This window comes from Sinocyclocheilus rhinocerous, unplaced genomic scaffold, assembly GCF_001515625.1.
Source record: "Sinocyclocheilus rhinocerous isolate Xijiao unplaced genomic scaffold, SAMN03320098_v1.1 scaffold6421, whole genome shotgun sequence".
In the NCBI taxonomy this organism is placed as follows: domain Eukaryota; kingdom Metazoa; phylum Chordata; class Actinopteri; order Cypriniformes; family Cyprinidae; genus Sinocyclocheilus; species Sinocyclocheilus rhinocerous.
The window spans coordinates 46,209-66,580 of NW_015664189.1; the positions used below are offsets into that span (position 1 = coordinate 46,209).

Sequence of the window (20,372 nt, forward strand, 5' to 3'; positions counted from 1 at the left end):
TTTTTTTTTTTTTTTTTTTACAATTTTTTTAAGACATACAGCCATTAAAAGAAAAATGTTTCATGTATGGAATGTCAAGTGTCAAATGCTTTTTGTAAAATTTACATATACGACGTTATTAGTGTAAAAAACTTGTAAATATATTTAGCCTTTTTCCCATTTCTCACACACTTTTGGAACAAAATTTTGTTGATAAAGGCCTGTTCATGAACCATTGCAGTGCAGCATAAAAATTAATTACCTTTTCTTCTGAAAATGAAAGTTTATGCAAGTTCATATCGGAGTAATATTTTTGTTGTTTTGGTGTTATTTTGTTGGAAATAAATATGTAGGTTTCGTAAACTGGGACTTTTTTGAGCAATCCGGAGTTATAAATGCAACAGAATTTAATAAATTTTTTGTTTAACTGTATTAAAAAATTATTAAGCTATGGCTGTTTTATAAAATACAGATTCTTTGCGTCCAAAAGGACCCAAATTGTGAAAATAGTATACAGATTTTGAATGCATTATGAACACAAATGGTAAAATCTCTGTTTGGAAGTGACCCTCATCATGAATCAGAATATAATGCTAATATCCTCTCTCTTATCGTGGCAGGCCATCACCCATGAGAATGGAGAGGATATGGTGGTGCCAGGCTTGTACGCCTGCGGTGAGGCCGGCTGTGCATCGGTGCACGGTGCAAATCGTCTGGGCGCCAACTCACTGCTGGATCTGGTTGTGTTTGGACGCGCTTGTGCCCTGACCATTGCTGAGACAAACACTCCAGGTAGCTTCAATACACCCTGAAATGGTGAAGGAATGCCTGATAATTGCCTTTTTTTTTAGACACAAGACACAATCCTGAAAAGTAGTAATTTAGTAATTATTTACATATTTAGCAACGTTTTTTTACGTTCAGTTGTGATTTATTTATCTTTCTTTCTTTCTTATAGGAGAGAAGCTTTCCCCTCTGAAACCCAATGCAGGAGAAGCATCTGTCGGCAATCTGGACAAGATCCGCTTTGCTAACGGCAGTACCAGAACCTCAGAGATCAGACTGAATATGCAGAAGGTCCGTCACCTCACTGCAGCTCTTTATTTCTTAAAAGAATCCTAAACTTATTGACTGATCAACAGGATGCTGCTAGGAATTGAATCGAAGCATATGGTAGCCTCATCTTATGATTTAGGATGATCTCAAGTGGTTATAATAAAATACTAATTTCAAAATAATCTGTTTTGTTTTTCTTTTGGACCTCAGACCATGCAGAATCACGCTGCTGTGTTCCGCACCGGAGACGTGCTGAAGGAGGGTTGTGAAAAGATGGACTCCGTCTACAAGTCTATGGATGACATCAAGACATTTGACAGAGGTCACACAATTCAAATTTTCATTCAGCGTTGATTAAAAGTGACAGACGGGATTTTGTGTAATTCTGATCTTTCTATTCATCAAAGAATCCCATCAAATCATGATTTCCACAAAAATATGAAGCAGCACAACTGTCAGCATTGATAATAATCAGAAATGTTTTATGAGCAGAAAAATCAGCATATTAGAATGATGTCTGAAGGATCATGTGACACTAAAGACTGGCGTAATGATGCTGAAAATTCAGCTTTTCATCACAGAAATAAATTACATAAATGCATTCAAATAGAAAATAGTTATTTTAAATTGTAATAATATTTTTAAAATTGTACTGTTTTTACTGTATTTTTAATCAAGTAAATGTAGCCTCTGTGAGCCTTAGACTTAAAAACGTTTAAAAAAAAAACAATTTAAGAACTGACACCAAACTTTTGAACGGTAGCGTAATCATTTCTGTCTAATCTAAAATGCATTGATCTGCATTACTGTATTAAAAAGGTGTTATTGCTGCAATATGCAGGTTCTTATAGCATTTGTGCTGCTTTTATGTCTTCAGGCATTGTCTGGAACACTGATCTGGTGGAAACTCTGGAGCTGCAGAATCTGATGTTGAAGAAGGATCATGTGACACTAAAGACTGGCGTAATGATGCTGAAAATTCAGCTTTTCATCACAGAAATAAATTACATAAATGCATTCAAATAGAAAATAGTTATTTTAAATTGTAATATTTTTAAAATTTTACTGTTTTTACTGTATTTTTAATCAAGTAAATGTAGCCTCTGTGAGCCTTAGACTTAAAAACGTTTAAAAAAAAAACAATTTAAGAACTGACACCAAACTTTTGAACGGTAGCGTAATCATTTCTGTCTAATCTAAAATGCATTGATCTGCATTACTGTATTAAAAAGGTGTTATTGCTGCAATATGCAGGTTCTTATAGCATTTGTGCTGCTTTTATGTCTTCAGGCATTGTCTGGAACACTGATCTGGTGGAAACTCTGGAGCTGCAGAATCTGATGTTGAACGCGGTGCAGACAATCGTCTCCGCTGAGGCGCGTAAAGAGAGCAGAGGAGCTCACGCACGCGAGGACTTCAAGGTGAACTTTCTGAAACCAGCATGCTTGTCTCAGGACATCATTTTGTAAATTTACAAAGTTGAGTTTTTAGTGCTCAGTACGTTTTTTTTTTTACCTGGTAAAAATGACGTCTTAGCTTTTGAAAATGTAAATGCTTCGTTACATTTTTTACAAATGGGTGTGTTGCTTCCAGCTCTCTGTAATTTGTAGTCTTGCAGCCTAAAATAATAGTTATAGGACTCAAGATGTAGATGAGTTTGTTTCTTCAACGGAACAGATTTGGAGAAATTTAGCATTACATCACTTGCTCACCAATGGATCCTCTGCAGTGAATGGGTGCCGTCAGAATGAGAGTCCAAACAGCTGATGCACAAGTAATCCACACCACTTCAGTCCAAGTGAAAAGCTGTGGATAAACAAATCCATCAAGACGTTTTTAACTTAAACCGTCAATGCATTAATGGATTCGTTTTACTTCGTAAGACATTAATTGATGGACTGGAGTGGTGTGGATTACTTGTGGATCATTGTGGTGTTTTTATCAGCTGTTTGGACTCTCATTCTGACGGCACCCATTCACTGCCAGAGGATCCATTGCTGAACAAGTGATGTAATGCTACATTTCTCCAAACCTGTTCACACGAAGAAACAAACTCATCTACATCTTTGATGGCCTGAGATTGAAAGCATCTTCTGCATATTTTCATTTTTGGGTGAACTATTCCTTTAATATGCATCGCAGTGTTAAAGCCAAAACTGTTATGTGGATATGTTTTTTTTGGCTTAAATGGTTTTGTTATGCTGTTTTTCTTACAGGACCGTGTGGATGAGTACGATTACTCCAAGCCTCTGCAGGGACAAGTGAAGAAGCCTTTCGAGCAGCACTGGAGGAAACACACAATGTCCTACGTGGATCCCAAGACAGGAAAGGTAAATATATAATGAACCTTTTAGTTCATTGTGAGAGTGTTTTGCCATTGTTACCTTTCCCTTCATTTGTTCACCTTTAAATCTTTCTTGTTAGTCTGCATACAGGAAGAAGGAAGCTGTATGTAAAAAAAAAAAAAAGCGTACGTTAATATGAGCTAACATGTATAAGCGTGTGTTTCAGGTTACTCTGGAATACAGACGTGTGATTGACAGCTCTCTGAACGCAGATGACTGTGCTGCTATTCCCCCTGCAATCCGTTCCTATTAAACACGTCCTATTGTGCCCCAGCTGACTTTGCCCTTTTGCTTATTTATAATCAGCCAATAAATAAATGAATATCTTGTTATTGACCGGCTGCACTTTATTTAAATGCGACCACAGTAAGACTCGAATATCTCAAAATTCGAACAATAAAGTTGAAATACCACTGCACTAGTCAGGCTCCATGAAAAAGATTCAACTGTTCTGTAACTGAAGACAATAATAACAGCTGTGTGATCTTTGTGTGTATCACAGAAACGCATCCCTCACATATCCTCTAAACTGTGCTTGCAAGTAAATCATTACATATTTAGCATTTAAATATTGAATGGTTGTCAAAGTTTTTTAAAAACACTTGCACATTGTGGAAAATTGATTAAATTAGTCAACTCCTTAACTTAGCAGTTTATAATGCTAATGCAATGTACGGTTTCATATGTATTTGACCTTGTGGCCTTTCATTCTTAAAAATACTCATAACTCATCTGTATGTAAAGTTCTGTACATCTTGCATGTTTTGTTTTGTAGGTTCTGTTTAAACTCAATAAAGATGATCCGGTGATAATGATTGGGACTGTAATATTGGCTAAAATGTATTCGTGTTTACTGGAAAGAGAAGATTTGTTGGAGAGACTGGTAGCTTACATGTTTAAAATTTGAAGGTGCAGGGGAAAAAAGTTTTTGTGTTGACATTCTGAGAATTAAAAAAGAGAGACTTTTTAGCTGTTGTAAAGTCCTCTTGCCTGTGGATGGCAGCTGAGTTCACAGAAAAGCTCAGGCTAGTTATTGTGAAAAACTGCAATGACAAGATTGTGTCAACCAAACCAGAATTTGTATTATTTTTACTCCACATTGGAAAATTAATATATTAAATATATATGTATATTTATATATTATGAACAATTAACATTGTTATTCAGATAAATAAGCGTGAGGTACAATCTCGAAAGTGAGTGTTCATACAGATGTGAACATGTTATTTGTTTTATACAAGTAGTTTAGATGGGTCAAAAGAGCAGTTTCACACTTTTGTAATGTAAGCCAGTACGTTTGATATCATGTACAATGCCATTAAAATGTAAGGGGTCTGTGAGATTTTTAAATGTTTTTGAAAGAAGTCTCTTTTGCTTACCAAGGGATCCAAAATACAGTCAAAACAGTAATATTGTAAAAATGTATTACAATTTAAAGTAAGTGTTTTCTATTTGGATATATTTTTAAATGTTATAGATGCGTATTATATATATATATATGCTTGCTGTGGAGTCGAGACAATTGCAAATATGATTAAAAAATGAATATGACAAAAAACTACAGAATGTCACATTTTATTATTAGCTGTTTCAACACATACGTGTTTTAACAAAACAAAAAAAACGGACAGCACTTTTAGAGTTCATCCCACTATTTGATGTGAGCATAAGTATTGGGACAGTTGAACTTAGGGCAGATGTAAAAGATTAAAAGCTAATATTTAGTTGCAGATCCCAGATGCAATTGCAAATGATGCTTAGGATCATTTGCAGTTCCCTTTTTCTCCGCACTTTTGCTTTCCCATCACTTAGATTAAGGTCAATCTTTATTTCATCTGTCCAGAAAACTATTTTCCAAAACTCTACTGGCTCACCTTTGTGCTTTTTTAAAAATCTTTCTGGTTTTGGTGCTGATCAGAGGTTTGCATCTTGCTGTAGCCTCTGTAATTCTGTGTCAAAGTCTCCTGCGGACAGTAGATTGTCAGAGCATCACCCCAGCTTTCTGGAGGTGGTTTTTAAATCTTTCTGGTTTTGGTGCTGATCAGAGGTTTGCATCTTGCTGTAGCTTCTGTAATTCTGTGTCAAAGTCTCCTGCGGACAGTAGATTGTCAGAGCATCACCCCAGCTTTCTGGAGGTGGTTTCCAAACTCTTGATTTCTCCATGGCCTTTGTTTTTGCTATGGCTCTAATTGACTTCCTCTTTTATTTTAGCATCCAAATTGCTTGCTTTTCTCTCAAAGTCAGATCCCTCATCTTCATCCTGGTTTGTGTTTCGTCATCAAATGCAAGACTGAGAATGCAGAAGCAATGGATATAACTGATATGACACATTCCCTGCTTTTAATCTGAGAATTAATGCAACAGGACACTCAGAAAGACCTGTGAGGCAACTGTCCCAATACTTTTGCTCACATTAGATAGGGGGATGAAACTCTAAAAGTGTTGATCTTCATAGTTTGGTAAAACATGTGTTGAAACACCCAATAATAAAATATGACAATTTGTAGTTTTGTCTCATATTCATCTTTTAAACATACTGACAGATTTCTTGACTCCACAGGAAACAGAGCAATTTTGTGTTTACTGTTCCTATACTTATGGAGGGCACTGCGTGTGTGTGTGTGTGTGTGTGTGTGATATATATATATATATATATATGTATGTGCTTCAAAATTTGCTCTCATGAAAAATAATAAAATAAAACCATTTAAAAACAAAATAAAGATTTTTGTTATTTTAAGTAGAAAAAATTTCTATAGTTTCATACAAAACTCGATTGGTATATCATTACGTAAACATGTTTATGCGACACACATTTGTAGACTCATCCAGCAGCAGTTATATAATGTACTTCCAATGAAGAAACTTTATTTGGAGTTAGACATTTTGGCTCAACTGATCCTTTACACGAGCCAAAATGGCGTCAGTTTCAAAGCTCGGACGTAAACAGCTTCAGTTTCCTCTTCAGAAAGGAAGATCAGGGCAACTGTGAGAATCACACCGAGAAGATGGGAACGGAGAGTCGCGGCACTAATTAAGCCATTTTTAAATAGAAATCTGCATTGTATTTACTTAACTCGGTAGATGCTGCTGTTGTTTACATTTATTGACAGGTATATGTTGCTATTCCTTTGTTATAATAACCCTATGCTCGGTTTTCCGCTGTTTGTTTTTGGGCAGTAAATTGTGCCTGCAGAGTTATTAGCGTGCTAGCTAAAATGCCAGTTGAGTCGATTAGCCGTACTCAAATATAAATGCGTTTGTTTTTACACACAGTAACGTTACCTGTAAATTAAAACAGTGTCGTTTACTAAAACGATATTAAGGAAATTATGTGGACGTTTTAAGCAGTTTTGTAAGGTGAAATGTGGCTTGTTTAGTTGGGAAATATAAGCTATGTAGCGAGCTAATCCGCTAGCCGATACAGGGAAATTGCATTTTGCACATAATCAGTCCTGTTTTATCGAACTAATACTATGCAGTATACATTGAATCTGTTGTATACAGTTCATATGCGTGTAAGAAGTCACGTAAAAGACCATAAAAATAAACCTTTCTGTCATGTCTACACGGAAATGCAATATAACTCGCTTTGAGGCATAACGTTAGTGACGATTTATATTTCTCGTGTTTGTAGTTTAAACGCCATTAAGTGTCATTCACGCAGTGTTTTATAATCTGCAGGGATAATTTAGGTTGATAAAAGACCCAGGGGCCCGGGCCTCAGTCCGCGGTTTTGAGTTGAACAGTCATCCGACATCAGAGAGAGTGAGTCGGTGTGAACAGCAGAGCCCTGCTGCAAATCATGGGCGATAGTAGAGGTGAGACGGTTTTGATTTTTAATGCACATTTGTGAAGTAACACATGTGAAATGTACACTAAAAAGCTGTAAACTTAGATTTTAATATGACTGCTTCAAAGTTATGATATTCATGATAACCATGTATGATGTTCGTTGCCACATCATACATAAACAACCGTTGTTCGTTGTTTTTGTATATTACCAGAGTAGTGATGTTATGATTAATACTCCTCCAGTTTGTAGACCTTGGTTTAGCAGTGTTTCATGAATGTTTTGTTATAAGTTTAGGTAGCTTGGTTTCAGTATCAGTTTCTTTAACTTTGCATGTATGTAAAATATATAGTTTTTTTCCCCCTTGAAATATTTAACAATAGCTCAACATCTTTTAAAATGATTGGCCACTCTGAATAAACTTATAATATTTACCTCTGTCCTCACAGATTCTCATAGTCCAGACAGCTCATCCGTTTCGTCGCCACCATCAGGTCAGCGTTCGCCCTCGTTGGCCCCTTCAGCCGCCTCCATGACTTCCCTGCCACCCATCACTTCGGCCATGAACAGTCCCATCAGCAGCATGGGCTCACCTTTCTCAGTCATCAGCTCCTCTCTGGGTTCTCCTTGCCTTCCTGGAACTCCCTCGGTAGGCTACGGCCCCATCAGCAGCCCACAGGTGAGCACTTCCATGATAACACTTCTGGTTTTCCTCCGGACTCGACTCCCTATATTTCACCAATAGGCCTGTATGTGCGCTACGAGACAAACAGTCCAGCTTGTTTGGTTTCCAGTTCTGCCATCAGGAGGTGAGTTAAGTTTTTTTTTTTTTTTTTTTTTTTTTGTGTTTCCTGTATATTGCTTTGTACATGAAAAGTTTTGAAGTCGTGTACACTACATTTCAAATGATAAGGGCCAGTTGGATATATATATTTTTTAGATTAATAAGTTTAGTCACCAAGCATACATTAAGTTTATCAAAAGTGTCAGTAAAGACACTTATGTTACAAATTATTTCTTTCAGGTAAATAGTTTGAATTTTCTATTAATCAAAGAAGCTTGAAAAAAAATCATGGTCTCAACAAAACTATTAAGCAGCACAAATGTTTTCAGCATTTAGCCTATAATAAGAAATGTTTCTCAAGCAGCAAATCAGCATATTAGAATGATTTCTGAAAGATCATGTGACACTGAAGACTGGAGTAATGATGCTGAAAATTCAGCTTTGCATCACATGAATACATTTAATAATAATAATAGAAAAAAAATATATATATATTAGTGCTGTCAAAATTAGTGCGTTAACGCAGGCGATTAATTTTTTCAGTTTAACGCGTTAAAAACCTTTAACGCAGGGGCGGTGCTACGGTTGGCCACCCCACTCACAACTGCTGTTTCTGTCTTTTTTTTTCGTGACAAGAACCATAGTTTATTTAAACGCAGAACGTCTTTATGACCACATTAAACTGGAGACGTTTTAGACGTGCGCTCCAAATTTACCTCAGTGCCAGACACGAGCGTAGAAACGGTACTGTGCTCATAGCGCGTGCTCTTCAATTGCACCACAAATGCGCATGCGCTGTAGCCTGTATCATTTCATATCAAATCGCGAAAGAAACTACGAGCATGCAATGTCGTAGTTATGTGGCCAATCATTTTAAACTAAATCAATTAAATCTCAAGAGTTTTTAATTTCCTGGTTAAATAAAGGTAAATAAAAAAATGTCATCAGTTAAGTCATGAAGTTACCAAAAAGGCAATTAAAGCTGCCTTAAAACTGTGCATGTATGTATTTGTTTTATGAGTCACATTTAAGAACATGTCTCTGAAATGCAGTGGTTTTCCAAATTGTCCTGGAGCATCCAAGCACTGTCTCCCTCACCTAACACACTCGATTCAACTCATTAGAGACTTTAAGAACTGAAGTGGGTCAGAATAGGTAAAGAGATGCGGGTCAGATCCACGTCACGTTCAGCATCGGCAGCTCTTAAAGGGACAGCAGACAAAAAAAACTAATAACCAGCTGCTGTGATGTCTGGTAATCAAAGAAAAAAAGAGGAAATCAATAACTTTTGTAGCTTTAAGGATTCATCTATATTTAATTTAAGTAGTCTAATAAATGTTAAAATTGATAGCTTTGTAATGTTGAATGGCTAATCAATAGTTTTTCCCCCTAATATTTAACTATTTCATAGAGACATCAGAGTGATACTGGCCTTCAGTAGGGTTGTGACGATGAGGACATTTTCCCACCGGTTAATCGACGTGTGACAACACCGGTAATACCGGTATCACCGCGGGGGCGGGGCGTTCCCTCTTTTCCTCGCTTTCCTTCGCTTTTAAAGCTTGTAAAAGCGGTGTGCCCATTTTACTTTCACTTTAAAGTAGCGGCAATTCGGAGTAAAGCAATTGTTTATATATTATACATGTTTACTTAGGTATACAAAACTGGAAATAGGCTAAGTAAACATGTATAATATATAACCAAATAAATAAGAAACGTAGAACGTTTATTAGCAAAACTAATGTCAAATAAAATAAATAAATGACACAGTTTAAATAAAGTAAAAATCAGCAAACAATGTGGAACCAATTAAATAAGAAACGAATGTTTAAAAAAACTTCCAAAACCACCTTAGATAAACGGTAAAAGTAAACAGGCTTTTAAAAATCCAAAATATTGCCAAACAGGCGCTTTTGCATCTAGTTTCGAAACTAAATCATCCGCGATCGTCTTGTCTCTCTCGCCTCACTCTTTACAGAGTAGAGTACTAAAGAAGAAGGGGTGATCACACTCGCTCGCGCTGCCGTTATTAGAACGGAGGTGTTAGTATACAGTGATCTGTCATCCCACATCAAAGAGCGTCAAAATGGCATTTATTGTCTGAATTTCCTGAACAAATGGGACGATTTGTTCGGTACACATGTGCAATGAACCGAAAGACCGATATAGAAAATTTTCGGTACAAATACGTGTACCGTTACACCCCTAATATGTGTATATATATATGTGTGTGTATATATATATGTGTGTGTGTAAAAATACTTTTCACATTATATATAATTAAGTGCAGCCTTGGTGAGCAAAAGAGACATCTTTAAAAAGCATTACAACATCTTTTGAGCAGTAGAATGCAATGACTAGCAATATGTAATTAGACCTGAAAATTTTAAGCTAGAGGGAATTTTTTTAAATCACTGTTTATTCACAGAGATCATTTGAGTTTCCCTCTAAAACTGTTACTGTATAACAGACCATCTGATATTTTGACCTTAATTTCCAAAGTCTCTTTCTCTGTGGATCTAAACCTTTTTTTTTTTTTTCTAGTCTAAATTTGAGTTTTACCAAGACAAAACAGCATGGTGGAATTGTTAATTTTTTTAGCACCACCTCCCTCGCGCCACAAATTTTTTTTGTGCTCCTCCTCATGACTGCATTTCTGCTTCACAGATTAACATGTTTCGCAGAAACACAGAGGTGAGACCTTGTACCCTCTCTCACTTTCTGACTCTCCTCGCTTTCTGTTAGCTTCTCTCATGCATATGTCTTCCTTCCTGTGCTGTTGCTCATAAATGTTGAAATGTAGTTGTCTTTGAATGATTAAAGTCTGTTGAGGGGTTGTGTTCATCAAAATACAATCAAAATCAGATTCTTATGGATTGATCATTTACCTGTGCTTAAATTGAGAGCTAATCAGGCATGTGTTACTGATCATAAGAAATTAACATGTATTTTTCTGTAATCTAGTTATTTGATATTTGTTTGTCACTAATAAAAATGAGCAATTCTTCATTTTATTCAACTAAAATATTTCTTGTGTTTTCTGTCACTTTATCTCTCTCCATCTCTCCACTCATTGCCCGTCGGTGACGCGGTGGGCAAGTGACGTAACCGGTGTTGCGGCTTAACACTGGTATCACCGTCAGCACCGTCTATCGCGGCAAGCCTAGCCTTCAGTCATAAAAATTATACAAATATTAAAAATGTCTTTGTTTCTACATTCATTTGAAAATTGAATGTGAAGTTATTGCAATGTAAAAGTATTTTTAAAAACTTTAATGTTAGGTGGGACTAATCGCGATTAATTTCAGAAAAAATGTGCAATTAATTCGTAAATTTTTTAAAATAGATTGACAGCACTAATATATATATAGTTGTGTGTGTATGTTAGGGGTGTAATGGTACACAAACATGATGGTTCGGTACATACCTCGGTTTTGACGTCACTGTTCAGTATGGTTTCGGTACAGCAGGAGGGGAAAAAAACTAAACATAAATTTTTTTTTATTTAACTGTGGTTTACTGAACAAATTGCTTTCTTTAAATAAAATCAATGATAATTAAAAATTAAAAAATCTTCCTCAGCTTCTGCTCTAAACTATAGGGAGCCCTTTTACATTACTATAAGGTTACTATCAACAACAGAGCCCAAACTTAAATTCAATTAGGCTACTATTTATATTTAGCTGTAATAATCAACTTATCAAATTTTTAAAAAATTATGCAAACGTACATTGTTTTTAAGTTAACTTATTTATTAACTTATACAATTTCTATTTGTTGTTGAAATACAATAATTTACAGAGTAGAGTACTAAAGAAGAAGGGGTGATCACACTCGCTCGCGCTGCCGTTATTAGAACGGAGGTGTTAGTATACAGTGATCTGTCATCCCACATCAAAGAGCGTCAAAATGGCATTTATTGTCTGAATTTCCTGAACAAATGGGACGATTTGTTCGGTACACATGTGCAATGAACCGAAAGACCGATATAGAAAATTTTCGGTACAAATACGTGTACCGTTACACCCCTAATATGTGTATATATATATGTGTGTGTATATATATATGTGTGTGTGTAAAAATACTTTTCACATTATATATAATTAAGTGCAGCCTTGGTGAGCAAAAGAGACATCTTTAAAAAGCATTAAAACATCTTTTGAGCAGTAGAATGCAATGACTAACAATATGTAATTAGACCTGAAAATTTTAAGCTAGAGGGAATTTTTTTAAATCACTGTTTATTCACAGAGATCATTTGAGTTTCCCTCTAAAACTGTTACTGTATAACAGACCATCTGATATTTTGACCTTAATTTCCAAAGTCTCTTTCTCTGTGGATCTAAACCTTTTTTTTTTTTTTCTAGTCTAAATTTGAGTTTTACCAAGACAAAACAGCATGGTGGAATTGTTAAATTTTTTTAGCACCACCTCCCTCGCGCCACAAATTTTTTTTGTGCTCCTCCTCATGACTGCATTTCTGCTTCACAGATTAACATGTTTCGCAGAAACACAGAGGTGAGACCTTGTACCCGCTCTCACTTTCTGACTCTCCTCGCTTTCTATTAGCTTCTCTCATGCATATGTCTTCCTTCCTGTGCTGTTGCTCATAAATGTTGAAATGTAGTTGTCTTTGAATGATTAAAGTCTGTTGAGGGGTTGTGTTCATCAAAATACAATCAAAATCAGATTCTTATGGATTGATCATTTACCTGTGCTTAAATTGAGAGCTAATCAGGCATGTGTTACTGATCATAAGAAATTAACATGTATTTTTCTGTAATCTAGTTATTTGATATTTGTTTGTCACTAATAAAAATGAGCAATTCTTCATTTTATTCAACTAAAATATTTCTTGTGTTTTCTGTCACTTTATCTCTCTCCATCTCTCCACTCATTGCCCGTCTCAGATCAACTCCACCGTGTCCATGTCAGGTCTGCACGCCGTCAGCAGCTCTGATGATGTCAAACCGCCCTTCGGTTTGAAGCCGATGTCCGCCCACAGCCCAGGGCCCATGCTCTCTCAGAAACGCTTGTGTGCCATCTGTGGAGATCGCTCCTCTGGTACCTCACTGATAAACACTAACCCTAACCCGTCTGAAGGAAACACTGAAACTAGTTTCTTTTGTCTCGTTCCATTAAAATGTTTATTGCTATTGGATAAATGTTATAGAAGTGTAAAATATTTAATTTAAATGATGCAGTGTTATCAATTGTCAGTATGTGTAATAAGAAGCTTTATTTTCACGTTATATATAAAAAAAAAAAATCCTATTAGTATAATAAAAAAATCTATATATACAGTACCATTTGAAAGTCTGGGGTCAGTACAATTTTTTAAATGTTTTGAAAGATGTTTCTTAACACCAAGACTGTATATTTTTTGTTCAGAAATACATAAAAAAACATAATGTTGTGTTATTTTATTTTAATATATTTTAAATAGTTATTTATTCCTTGTCATTAATCACCAAGACTGTATATTTTTTGTTCAGAAATACATAAAAAAACATAATGTTGTGAGTTATTTTATTTTAATATATTTTAAATAGTTATTTATTCCTTGTCATTAAATTGTAATTTATTTCTGAGGCAAACCTAAATTTTCAGCAGTCATTATGTCAGTCTTCTGTGTCATACGATCATTCATAATCTTCTGAGAGCTTAATAATTTTGTGGAAACAATTGAACAAAGTTCAAAAGAACAGCATATATTTGAAATATAATTTTTTGTAACATTATAAATATCTTAATCTTATCTATGTATCCTTGCTGAATAAACATGAATTTTTATTTAAAAGTATTAAAAACTTAATGACCTCTTTTGAACTGTTGTGTACAAGTAGTAAATAATCATGTGTCATGGTACTTTAGCTCTTTCTTGTTTTTATGTGGAACTTGATAGCTGCAAAAAAACAGCTGCAGAAAAACAGCTTTTCATTATATAACACTTATGCAACAACAATATTATGAAACTGTCAAAATTAGGCTCACCTATCTGTTGACTAAAGTCTTCCACCTCCATAAATTTGCCTCATGTCTCCTTTCTTCAGGCAAGCACTACGGCGTGTACAGCTGCGAGGGCTGCAAGGGCTTTTTCAAGCGCACTGTGAGGAAGGACCTGAGCTACACATGCAGAGACAATAAGGACTGTCTGGTGGACAAACGCCAGAGGAACCGCTGCCAGTACTGCCGCTACCAGAAGTGCCTGGCCATGGGGATGAAGAGAGAGGGTAAGAACAAGAACTCGCTGTCCCACCTAACACATACACATACTACAAACCCCAGATGAGAAACTCCTTACACTAGAGGTAAGAAGTTGTGATTGTCCCGTATTGGATTTACTATATTGGTCACAGTGTATATTTTTATTTATGTGAAGTTAATGCAGTAGAAAGTTCAGTGCTGTGCTGTTACGCATTTAAGTGGAGCAAGAAACACAAACTTGATGCTTATATATATATATATATATATATATATAGAGAGAGAGAGAGAGAGAGCAGAGTGGGTAATTGACGATAATGCACTAAAAGTTTTCCTGATTATTTACTCACCCCAAGGCCATACAAGATGTATATGACTGACAAAGACAGCCGGAGAGAAATTAAAATATTGGAGGAAAACATTTTCAGTGGTCCGAAATCTACATCTAGGCAGCTGCAAAGTAATCCACACTACCCAGCTGACAAATAAGGGTCTTCTCTATTAAAACTATCAGTCATTTTAAGAAAAAAAACAATTAACAACAAATGCTTACTTTGAGCCAGCTCTGCGATGCACATACACAACAATGTTTAGTTTGGCAAGGAACTAGGGATATACCCAAAAATTGCAGAGATGTAGGCTATTTTTTTTTATATTTAATTTTCTTTATTTGTCAGGTTTTTTTATTTTTATTTAATTTGTATTTTATGTAGCCTATTTTACAATTAATTTGCCTGCCCAATATATCTGTATATCACTAAGGAGAGCAAAACCGGGCAAGTGCTTTCTAGAATTATGGCAGACAAATAGACAAGAATGAGTAGGTATTGCAGAGACATGTAAATTTCAAGGTTGTTGGTGACTGTGAATGTAAAGAGGGCATTGTGGGTAGACATTACATAGACCTCACTGCACAAACCAGAGAGGAGAGCAGAGGGGGAGGGAGGGCTGTTGTCACCACTAACACCTGTCCCCCTCTCTCCCTCTTTTGTTTCCTCTCGTTCTCTCTCTTCCTCCCTCTCCTTCTGTAGTGGTCCAAGATGAACGACAACGATGTAAGGAGAAAGCAGGGAGGGAGGGAGGGGTGGTTGTGTGTGTATGTGTAAGAGAATGTGGGAATGGTGAAAGAATTACTCTGTAGGATATTAGTCACAGCTATTAAAGGGGCCGTATCATATCGTTTTTTCCTTGATCACTTTTTGCATTTTATTTTTTAAGATTGTTTTTTTAACCATTTAATATGGTTCAGTGTTTCCCACAGACTTGCACTCTATTTGTGGCGGCACTCTTCCCCCCCCATATATAAATATGCAATTTAATTTTCTGCCAGCAGGAGGCACTTTTAGAGCAAGAGAAAAGGGTTTCCCTGGTAACAGCTGTACACAAAGTGCCCTGCTCACAAATGCTGCTTTTATCAGGAATTGCATGCAAGATGAAATGAAAATGACATTGAACATTTTCTGAAGACAGTCGGTTTCCTTCAGAAATACAGTAATATAAAAACACCCGCACCGCGTTTTGTTTTTGAAACGTGCAGTGCTTATGTTTATTCAACGAAGTCAAAGCCTTTTGGAAAATCTGTTTGTGGCAGTCAGTTTTGATATTGTGGCGGGCCGCCACAAATAAATCAATGTATGGGAAACACTTATGGTTCTTTGGAACGATATTCTTAAAGTGATATGTTATCATTAGTACTGTGAGTCTTTGGGTAGACAGTGAATCGATTCGATTCACGATTCATAGGATTTCGATTCAAGAACGATTTTTGCTAAATCAGAACGATTTGATTCAAGACGATTCACAACTAAATTCGATTAACAATTTGATTGATGTGAGCTTTATCTTATTTTCATAAAATAAAATGCTACAGTGTTCAACTTTTCCACGAATGATGATCCTAAAAGAAAACGTGCCCGATATCTGTTTGCTATAGTAACAAACACAACTTTAATGCATCTGATTGACAGATGAACCTCGCACTCTCATAGCTTTTGTTTTTAATGCTGTGTTTTTTTTTTAATTTTGTGGTTATTTTCAGTTTAACAACATTGTTAAAAGTAATTTATCATTCAGTGGAATATGCTTTTAGACACTTAACTTATTTTGGCTGCTCAAAATGTGTCAGTGAGAGCAACGAACGGACTGCAAGCGCAATCCTGTGACAAATGGTAAACAGTGGAGCGCATGAAAGAGAGATGTGAGGGCACAAACGACGTTGTTCAAGGTCTCCATTAATTTGTGCGTGTAGTAATTTAATGTGTATATCTTTTAAAGCATTAAATCGCTATTAAAATCGCGATTCATTTGTTTCTTAGTGTTTTAAATTGATTACTGGCCGAAATCAACCATTCATGATTCAAAAATTCATGTTTCAAGATCGATGCATATGCATTGTCAGGTTTTATAATCAATGCATAAAGAAAACTAGTGAATCGTTACACTAGTTACAATTTTTCACATTGATGCTTAAAGTCAGATTGAAATGTTCCTAAAAAACTAATTAAAAAAAAATTTTAGCCACTTGTTTCTTATGTTGAGAAGGACATGCAGAGCTGTAGGTGCTACACCGCCAGAAATGACAAAACTTTGCTCTTGGGAGTTTTTTTTTTTTTAAAGTAATCATATCCATCCAGCTTTCTCTTTATTACTTAACTATAACTGGCCTACCAAGTTTCTATTACCCAATAGACGTTGTTGTGTAAATCATGCATCTGATGTGGCATGCAGAAGTTCAAGAATCTTTTTGCAGATTAGTTCAATAAGTACTTTTTTTTTTTTTTTTTTAACTAGGAACTGAATGTACAGTGTTTTCAAACTGTTATCCGAGGTCAAGGAAGATTTGATTCTGCATGATATGTCCCCTTTAAATGGCATTATGCAGCAAAAAATATTAGTCATGTGAGAATGTTGTTTTGAATGTGTGTAATAAGGGATCTTTGTAGCTTTTACTGGGTCATTGAAGAAGGAATGTCGCTGGAGGACTTCAGGGTGTGAATGAATGTGTTGAAAACTAACCAGGAACTACATGTATCTGTATATCTCTGTGTCTCTCTACACCTGTTTTCATCTTTACCACTTTCCCTATTCACTACCCCTTCTCTCTGTTCATTTTCCCTTTCCCATCATGTTGATCTGTCCTCCGCCCTATCCTTCATCTCTATTTCCCCGTCTTGTTCCTCTTCCTCATTTCCCTGTGTGCGATACAGCTGTTCAGGAGGAGCGTCAGAGGAACAAGGAGCGGGAGGGAGAGGTGGAGTCCACCTCCGCAGCGAACGAAGAGATGCCCGTGGAGAAGATTATGGAAGCAGAGATGGCCGTGGAGCAGAAGACTGAGCTGCATGCAGATGGCAGCTCAGGGGGAAGCTCTGTAAGTTACAGATAAGCACGATAAAGAGGATTTCTGATCTTTAGTGGCAGGATTATTTGTTACGTGATGAAGAACTTCAAGGTGATTGGGCTCTAATTGTGGCAGCCCAATGACAGCAAGCTGGTGGACTGATTAAGGACAGGAAGTTGCATATTGGAGCTTTTAGCTTTGAAACAGCTTTTTGTCTGAGACAGACTGCTTGTATATCTAGCATCATCTCCAGAGTAGGGCTGGCAGATATGGCCAAAAATATAATCTATAACAAACAATAACAATATTTTTTCCCATATCATGATATCAATATTTATTGCAATATTAATTTGTTTATTCACAGTCAGACTCCACAGAGTAACTACTTTTTAATTTAGGGCCACATGAAATCCATTTTAATTTTTCTATGTTCTGTGTTTTATGATTTAATACAAATTTAACATCAAAAAGGGTATCTAATGAAATTAAGAAAGCTTTAACAATTTCATCAATCTTTGAAAATGGAATCAACTGAACATTAATAGCAATTTACTACAAAGCATTATATTTTTATTTTTGTCAAAAGATTATGCACAACAGAGCTGTATAAATTAAAACATGGATGAAACATCTTGGTTGTATATTACTTAAAAATAATAATATTACTTTCAGAAGTTCATTTGGTATGCAGTACTAATACATTTCTGTCATAATTTTTATCAAGTTAAACCAAACTTGTATTTTGGCAGTTTGTCATGAAGATCTTACACGGGACAACTTTTTGAGCAATTTCGCTGGGCAACTTTTTTTGAGCAATGTTGCTTGGGCACTTTCCCATTGCCCCGTGCATCATCAGCCTTAAGAGTTTCAGTGGTTTGATGGCAGTATTTGTCAAATGAAACTAGGTATGTCAATTTTCAAATATTATTTCCATGATTGATCGTCGTTTAAATTAACGATCAATTAATCGATTAAAGGGGTCATATGATGCTGCTAAAAAGAACATTATTTTGTGTATTTGGTGTAATGAAATGTTTATGCGGTTTAAAGTAAAAAAAACACATTATTTTCCACATACTGTACATTATTGTTTCTCCTCTATGCCCCGCCTTTTTGAAACGCGTCGATTTTTACAAAGCTTGCGCCCTACACTATAAAATAGCCGTATTATAAATATTTTAAGCCGCGGCTGAAATTGTCCACAGAATTAGTATTTTCTGTACAGTGAATGGCACGTAATGCTAAGCATTTCAGGGGACCTTTAATACTGCTAAATGCGTCTATTGCACTGGCATATATGACAGGATGTGCAAATGCCACTCAAAACGCAGGCTTCCTCACCTGAATTAAAGGGGGCTTTAGTCTAAATAAAGGCTAGTAGCAGGACTATAAAATGAATGGATGTGATTATGATCATTTGATAAAATGAAGAAAGCACGCCGTAGTTACGTTTGGGATCATTTTACTTTGTTGGCTGTTTCATATCCCGTCACGGAGACCGCTGAACGAGCCTCTTTAAATGGTTTCATGGTGCTCGTTGTTGTATTTTAAAACACAATTGCAATGTTTGCAATTGACATTATTGACATTTAAAATAAAATTATCCCAAACTTAACTGCGGCACTTGGACCTGTACCGCACGGTCAGAGAACCGCTTCCACCGGCGGCGCTGCGGCAAAACACACTGTTGCTCACATGAAACACTATAATGACACAAGTGAGGTGCAAAGCTTTGTTTATAAGAGAAATAGGCCTAATGGGTTTGCAGGCAAATGTTGCATCGCTTTTGCATTCATGTTGTTCGATACATTTAAAGCCATACTTGGCTTTGTGTTCTGTTTTGCCAGTTGGTCACAAATTTCCAGTAATTTAATAATATTTATTGTTTCTTTTCCCAAATCCTCACCGTCTCACCCTCTTAACCCTCGCAGGTTTATTTTATTGTCGTTCACTTTTAATTACTGTTTTCGCATCTCTTACTCTAAATCTCTAATTTTAGTTAAATCATGGGTTTTCTAGGGAACAAATTAATGAAACATGTACAGTGGCCACAAATGAATAATTCGTAGGAACGAATTAACAGGTTGTAAGAATGAATTATATATATATATATCTGTCCTGCTCGTGTCCCGCAGAGCCCAATATGAAACATTTATCTGGGGAAATTATAATTAAACATGACTTGTTTATTACATTTCAATACAAAATAACTTTGTGTTGTTTCTGTTTTAATGTACTTTTAAACTTTGGATCACATTAAAAGCGTAATTTGTACGTTGGTGAATTAATTTCTCAAAAGATCCCGCCCCATCACCGTCACTCACAGCCGCTTGCACGTGTTTTGCTCATGAGTTGCACGCACCCCAAATTAAACCGCTTGATCGACCATCGATAGCTTTAATCGATTGCATCTCTTATCGACAATTAATCGAGCGTCGATTAATCGCTGGCATCCCTAAATGAAACGGTGAAAAGCTGGTGAAGTGACTCTCAGAGCAGCTCTGCAGATGAAGTTCATGTGTTCATGTACTCATTTATTATGTTGAGACATGCTGAAAAACACTGAGCGTCACGTGTGTTTGAGTTTGTGTAGTAGACAAAACTACATAATTCATTCACACAGAAACGTGTAGAACATGCAGAGTTATTAGTGACATGCACCGACTGTCTGTTGTCACGTTTATTTCTGCTGGGTGACAGGCTGTTAATTTAAAGGTGCTGTATGTAAGTTTTTGACTCTACTAAAGCATAAAAATACCATAATATGTTTGCAGATATTTAAGAAACATGCTAAGTTAACATACTTGTTTATCTGAAAAACAATGCTACAGTCAGTTATTCTCCTTTGAAAATGTGCGTTCCGGGCCGGAATGT

The 20,372-nt window shown here is 36.0% G+C and overlaps 2 protein-coding genes across 5 annotated transcripts in view; both read left to right on the forward strand.

Moving 5' to 3' along the window:
* LOC107729872 (succinate dehydrogenase [ubiquinone] flavoprotein subunit, mitochondrial-like) overlaps nucleotides 1–4,195 on the forward strand; it is a 10,249-nt gene extending 6,054 nt beyond the window's left edge. The window contains 3 exon segments of the mRNA XM_016540595.1: nucleotides 2,326–2,456; nucleotides 3,252–3,365; nucleotides 3,547–4,195. Of these exon segments, the coding sequence (XP_016396081.1) occupies nucleotides 2,326–2,456; nucleotides 3,252–3,365; nucleotides 3,547–3,633 (332 nt within the window). The 3' untranslated portion in view covers nucleotides 3,634–4,195.
* Nucleotides 4,196–6,306: 2,111 nt separating this feature from the next.
* LOC107729870 (retinoic acid receptor RXR-beta-A-like) overlaps nucleotides 6,307–20,372 on the forward strand; it is a 30,196-nt gene continuing 16,130 nt past the window's right edge. For 2 of the 4 annotated variants that reach the window (XM_016540591.1, XM_016540593.1), the window contains exons 1-8: nucleotides 6,307–6,493; nucleotides 7,065–7,201; nucleotides 7,623–7,852; nucleotides 10,625–10,651; nucleotides 12,868–13,021; nucleotides 14,011–14,190; nucleotides 15,193–15,216; nucleotides 17,368–17,528. In XM_016540591.1, the coding sequence (XP_016396077.1) occupies nucleotides 7,186–7,201; nucleotides 7,623–7,852; nucleotides 10,625–10,651; nucleotides 12,868–13,021; nucleotides 14,011–14,190; nucleotides 15,193–15,216; nucleotides 17,368–17,528 (792 nt within the window). In that variant the 5' untranslated portion in view covers nucleotides 6,307–6,493; nucleotides 7,065–7,185. Of the gene's footprint in view, nucleotides 6,494–7,064; nucleotides 7,202–7,622; nucleotides 7,853–10,624; nucleotides 10,652–12,347; nucleotides 12,476–12,867; nucleotides 13,022–14,010; nucleotides 14,191–15,192; nucleotides 15,217–17,367; nucleotides 17,529–20,372 lie in introns of those variants that run through there. The other 2 variants (XM_016540592.1, XM_016540594.1) reach the window with 2 other exon arrangements.